Here is a 6,406-nt window from a genome sequence, read left to right as displayed (position 1 = left end):
TATCCCATTTATCTAATAAGATCCTACATAAAAAGGAGCTATCAGATTATTCAATTTGATTCGTCAAAGATATTCGATGTGTTTTGGGAGCTGGTAGCAGTATTTGCCTCCCAGGGAGCAAATCAAACTTAAAATACAGAGAAATAGGAAGTCGGGGACTCATTCACGTTCTCATTGAAAGACCTTCTGTTGGAAGTAGGGTCGGAGACCCGATTATCAGAATAAAATTCTATGTAGATTTACTTATGCCCGCCTGTCTGTTGAGCTCACAATAGAGTTCCCAATATTTGCACTGAAATTTTGCACATACATTGGAACTACCCCTGCGATGTTTAATATTGAAAATATATCGATCGGCGTTTTTGTTTTAGCCATATTTTCCAAATGCCAATCAAATTGGCATTACGGATTTTCAATACGAAACAAAATATATAGGTTCAAGTTTTGCCATACCTTCCATATAAAAATCCCGGCCCATTTTCCTTTCGGGTTCTCGAAGGGTACAATACACGTTTTAAATAAGTTTCGCCACAGCTTGCGGATTGTGTAAATAGCAATAACATGGAAAATTTTTACCTTCGAGAACCCGAAATGGAAACGCGGCAAATCCCTTCTAAATACCTAAAATGGGGCGGGATTTTTATATGGACATCAAATAAGAAGTTTGGGCACCGATTAATCACCAACGCTGAAGTGTTAGGCGACTTTGTGCCCATCATTCTAGTGTGTCCTCATAATCTTCACCATCAGCGTTATGGTCTCCACAATCTCCTATACAACAGACACAGAACCTGAGACCACATGTTGCTGTACAACGGGTTTTGCCGTTTAACTGCAATGGACTGCGAAACAAAATCAGCGAAAACGTAGATTTTATGAATGGGAAAAATATTATGGTCGCCGAGACCCAGGAAACCAAACTGACCTATACCTTTAGCCTTTCCGATGGTTACAACGATCGCGGAGGTGGACCACTTCTTTCTTGTTACACATTCTCGCCTGAGCTAGACTCTAGAGCTAGAGTTAGGAGTCATGTGTAGAACTATCAACATAGAGGTGCTTAACGTGTATATCCCGCCCTTGAATAGTTGTACCCCGCGTTATTTTCGCGACATTAGTTCGCTTTTGGATGGTAATAACCGTCAGGTGCTAGGGAATTTCAATGAGATTTTTCATTTCGTCCTAGGTAATGATCTACCCCTCTGACAGAGCAAATTGATTGGTTCTACGTTTTGCAGGGTGAATGAGAATGACCCCACGATAATTAGAGGAGATTGCCACAGTCTGATAAATGAGGTAGTCTGGCAACCATTTCATTTCTCTTCGTTCAGACCTCATCTCCATCATCGTCTCTGTAAATATACCACCCGATTTCATTACCTCTGAACGCCGAACTTTCCTTAAGCATGCTAAAGCTGATTGGCAAGGTTTCATAAATCTTACCAATCGTCGCGGTATTTGCGAATGAGCATGATGAGCTTCGTCCTATAACATCTCAAGGCCCAAGTGTGAAAGAACTCACCCTTGAAGTCAACAGATTAGTATGCGAGCTGAAGGTTTGCAACATTGGAGCCACAACAAGTGAATTGCGGCTACGGTTAAGTCACTCTCAAATCCCAGAAGGACGATAGAATGTATGTCACGTTCTACGACGTTAGAGACCTCCGAGCCGAGGAGGTACCACCACAATTTAATTCATCTAAAGCATTGGGCCTGGAAAAAATTTCAATGGTAATGCTTAAGCAACTGGATGAACCTGGAGTAGAGTACTTAACTGTCCTCAGCCTGGAAAATAAGCAGAGTGGTCACTCTACTGAAGCGAGGCGAGGGTGATAGACGCAAAGACGCATGGTTCATTACTCCTCCCTCTGATGAGAAGTTGGATTCCAGTTCCTCAATATCAACATGAATTCCGGAGTATGATTTAACTACTCAAGCGAGTATACTATAGCGAGTTCAAGAAGGGGAATACCAAGTTACAGTCGTTGTATATAAAACCATTTGAATACCTAAAATTGAGCAGAGCAACACCTCTGCTGGCATCATTGCCAGTCTTGAAGAATGGCTAAATCTATACGCCGTTAGTGGTTACATCTCATATATGTTCAATGAAGTAATCAAAAGCTCTTAAATATAAGTTTTGAGATTGTTATGACGTTTTTCTTGAAATTGCTCTCTTTCTTTCTTTCCAACTAAGACGTCTCACTTAATCCAAAAACTTTTAGTTTCTCAATCTTGTTTATAACTATTGGAATATCTTTATTAAGTGTTTCATAATAAAATTTATTAAATACTTCGTTAAATTATACATAATCAAATCAACCAAACAGTACAATATGCTCAAAAAAGATAATTTTATCCTTCTGCTGTAACAGCAACATTCGTTTCTTCCAACTTGGGCGTTGTGCTTTCTGATTTCGCAATAACTTCAATTTTATTTGGCACCAAATGTTTCAATGGTTCCAAAATTTCTTTTTGCTGTAAATAAGTAATTTTCATATTCTCCAAGGAATTTAAATTTACGCCCAAATGACCACATAATGCCGTTGGTGGAAATATGGCGTGGATACAACGTTGCAAATAGGGTATCATTTCATGGGCAAAACAATAGCATAACTTTGAAAATGTTTCACGTTCACTTGCGGTAAATGCTTGTTGTTCCTGGCGATAGAAAGCTAAGATGCGTTTAGCCACCAACTCCAGTGATTGTTGTAACGACAAAGTAACATCATTCGCCAATGCTGTCGGTGCACATAACCTCAAATCATTAAGAGCATTTAAATAACCATTACACAATGCAGCTAATGGATGGAAATCTAATAAAGTTTCAGGTGGTGAATATGATTCAATATCATTAGTGTCATTTTTCGCAGCTGTCGATGGTTGTCGACTAGTATGTACAGTTATTTTATTAATGAGGGTGTATTTCTCCAATTCTCTTTCGAATTGTTCATTAACATTGCCAATGGCATTGAAGAATTTCTCCTTGATAACGCGTACAAAAATTGGAGCCATCAGAGCACGAAAATCAGCACCAACACGACTAAACGATAGACCGAAATACATACACTGACCCAACACGGTATCGAAGGAGGTTATGCCACGTTGTAAATCCATTTCCAATGTTTTTAAAAAGTCAGAGATCTTTTAAAATCAGAGTATATTATTATAAATCTGAAAGTTTAAATTGAGGAAATTATTTTTATCTTACTTTCTCATGTAACCAACTTTGGAAGAGACGTTCTCCATCACAACTTACACCCTGTAGAGGTCTGTCGCTTTGTGGTATGGCCATATTGTTGTCTTCATCGGGGAAGATAGCCTTGTATTGTGTAATAATATTGAATAGATTTACCCGGGTAACTTCAATAGTTTTGGTGAGGTGTTGTTGAGCTAAAAAGATAGATATTGAAATATAAAATATTAAACGGATCAAAGATTCAAAAGATTGAACTTGAAAAGTATTGAATAGACCTCTGGTGGTGTATAGTTTTCTCACAATACAAATTAGACATCCACCATATATTCGAACATAGCGAAGTTATTAACCTATACTTTATTTCGAAATAAAATATAATTTATTTTTGGCATGTAGATGGCGTAGTCTAAAAGGAAACAAAGACGCAAAATACATGAATAAGAAATACAAAGATGTACAATGTTTCTATATTTTTAAATAGTGACCGATGTGAGGATATATATTGGTGCTAGACCCATCTTTTAGTATACCGTTAGTCTCGACTAGTCTGAGTCGATCTAGATATGTGTGTTCGCCCGTCCAATATAATTTGTAAACAAAGTAAATCAGGAAAGTGTACACGGAGAAGGAAGAATTATTAGCAGGTCAAATGATACGAGACCAGTGTTAAAAATTACAAAATTTGCATTCTATGTCGTTTTAAACATAAAGCAGGGAAGTAGGCAGTATATCCATTAGGTGACGTAACTGATGACTAGAGAATTTAGCATAAAGTTCCGGTTCAAGAACGACACCCATAGTTTTCGGTTGTGATCGGATGATATTGATGAGAGGAATGGATCGAAAACTGTTTGACCGAAATGTTTGTCCGATTTTCTAATCGGGTCATAATTGTTACATTCTGCAATTATTAATTGTTACATTACAATTATGATCCGAATGTGACGAATATACGCATAGAGGGGGGTCTGGGCAACAGATAAGCATCACTCTTTTAAGTACAATCGATCAATATTTAGCCGATCGACTGAAGTGGAATATTAAGGTGTATATGTTCACTGCTGGAAGATATCAAATCTATTGATGTAAGAGGACGGATATGGAAGATTTACTGAAACTAGTAAAGGTATATGGTAATATTATCATTACCATACCAGAGAATGTAAAATCTTTCCAAGGCTTTGGATTAAGCTCCGCAGAAGTTAAAAGTAAGGATGCTGAAAGTTGGACCCGTTCGACTATACTACACCTCTAACTGGTTTCAGAATGAGCTGTATGATTTTTTCTTATATTATGATACTGCAATGTTTTCCGAAATGTTTGGCATTGCGTACCACGAACGTGACTGACTCTGAATCGATGTAGATCCTTTTAATGACGAAATGTCTTGAATAGAAATTTGTTCCTCTACGAAAATTTTTTCTATAAGGCTTCACATTGTTAAATTAAATATCATATATCAATATCATTTCAGTATTTTGAAGGTTTTAGACGCATTTTCCATTCAAAGGGCTGTAGTTTGGCATTCCACTTTCTTATTGGAAAACCATATTTTCGGGAAAAAAGATCAGTACGGCGACCGTGCAACTTTAATTGAGTGGGACCTTGACCTCAATTAAAGTTGCACGGTCGCCGAATTTGGGATCAATATTTCATCCTTAAAGTTTTTGTATGACACATACGAAGCAAATCGCTTCAAAATGACCATTCGATCAAAATTATATAGTTTTAGTTAAAATCTGAGGACCCCAACTTATATTAAAAGGGAGCTATTATTCTATTAATATCATATATCACTTACCATCATCTATTGGTATTGCCTTCAACGATGCCGTTAGCCAAGAATCTCTTGCTTGTAGGAATTTCAATTTTAATTCATTGGTACCGAAGGCTTGCATGCGTCGCAAGTAGCCAACAATTTGTAAACATTTCGGCAATTGTAAATCAGTACGAAGTTGTGCAACCAATTGGACCAGCATTGTGTGCCACAACGATTCCACAGATTGGACGATACTCTAAATGGAATTGTAAATGTTAAAATTGTGTTATAGATCAATTAATCACAATCTGTACGCAGTGGTTCTATATAGCAAGTTAAAACTTACCTTTACAACTAAGATATGCCCCTGGTTTTCACCCATTTTCTGTACATATGCAGCCAGCTCAAGAGCTTCTTCATATCGACCCTCACGTATACAACGTTCCATGAGCTGAGGCAATTCCAATATTTCCAAAAGTTGTGCATTCTTTTTGAGTGTGATAGAATTCAGACGTCTTTGTTCGTTGATCTCAACCGATCGTTCAAGGAATGTTTCACATTTCTCACTAAGCTCTGGTAACTTTTCCACCACTGTACCCACTTGTGATTCAGCCTTCTGGAATTCTTTGTAAATAGAACGAGAATTATCTGCTGTCTTAATAAATGTCTTATAATTTGATATTGCCAAATCTTGGGTCTGTTCCACAATGTGTTTAGTTTCGTCGGCAAGTCGGGATTGTTCCTTCTTCAATTGATCGACTTTGTAAGAACCCAATTTGTTAAGGTAATTGAAAAGTTCCGGATTGTCGGCAAGATTTTCTGTAAGGAAAATAGATGTGGGTTAGTTTGGATTTGTGATTTTTGGAAAATGTATCGGTACATACCAGGCACACCATCTGGAAATATTAGTTTAAGGATTCTTTCACTTTCCAAATCCATTATCTTGCTGAAGTTTAAAAAGAGATGAAAATACGAATGCCAACACTGCCTATTGGGAAAACAACGAAAAACAGCTGTTCAGCGCGATAGAGTTTACTAGTTCGCGAACTAACAAGTTCAATTGAACGATTCACTGAAAAGAGCGTATACAGCAGGTCAGGTTTATAGTTTAGTTCAAGGTTTTAGTTCAAGAACTAAATAATCGGGCATGTTCTGGCATTCACTTCAACGGCAGAAGTGTATCGAACACACGCCGAGGTGTTCTGTAACACACTTTACACCCATTTGAGGTGTATTCTTTACACTTACATTTTCATAGTGAGAGTCGGGTATATTCATGTTTTTCCATATAAAATAACATCTTTTTTGAAATAAAAAAGGAACATGATGATAGATTGATAGGTTTTTATTGCGTATAAATTTTTTAAAATCACAAAATAAACATGAAACGCCTTTAAAAACAAATTTTAAATATATACTAAGGTTTGTCTTGAATTTTCTTCAACTGA

At 37.0% G+C, this 6,406-nt stretch overlaps 1 protein-coding gene across 1 annotated transcript; it reads right to left on the bottom strand.

The window, feature by feature from the left end:
• Positions 1-2,355: 2,355 nt before the first annotated feature.
• LOC133328062 (conserved oligomeric Golgi complex subunit 8-like) lies at positions 2,356-5,897 on the bottom strand. Its single transcript, XM_061536609.1, has 5 exons — positions 5,843-5,897; positions 5,305-5,777; positions 5,001-5,214; positions 3,212-3,393; positions 2,356-3,144 (listed from the first exon to the last, which is right to left on the bottom strand). Exons 1-5 carry the CDS (start codon positions 5,895-5,897, stop codon positions 2,356-2,358), a joined length of 1,713 nt encoding a protein of 570 aa, XP_061392593.1.
• Between the last annotated feature and the right edge of the window lie 509 nt (positions 5,898-6,406).

This window comes from Musca vetustissima, unplaced genomic scaffold (genome assembly GCF_032173495.1).
Source record: "Musca vetustissima isolate MV318-11 ecotype Yass unplaced genomic scaffold, APGP_CSIRO_Mvet_v1 utg42397, whole genome shotgun sequence".
NCBI classification, from domain to species: domain Eukaryota; kingdom Metazoa; phylum Arthropoda; class Insecta; order Diptera; family Muscidae; genus Musca; species Musca vetustissima.
This window is presented reverse-complemented; position numbering and strand designations above follow the sequence as displayed.

Excerpts from the sequence above, each read along its gene's own strand:
- LOC133328062 (XM_061536609.1), bottom strand. The coding sequence starts at position 5,897 with ATGGATTTGGAAAGTGAAAGAATCCTTAAACTAATATTTCCAGATGGT. Across the intron at positions 5,778-5,842 it reads ATTTCCAGATGGTGTGCCTG|AAAATCTTGCCGACAATCCG; the intron begins GTATGTACCGAT and ends TTTTCCTTACAG. Across the intron at positions 3,394-5,000 it reads GGCAATACCAATAGATGATG|CTCAACAACACCTCACCAAA; the intron begins GTAAGTGATATA and ends CTATCTTTTTAG.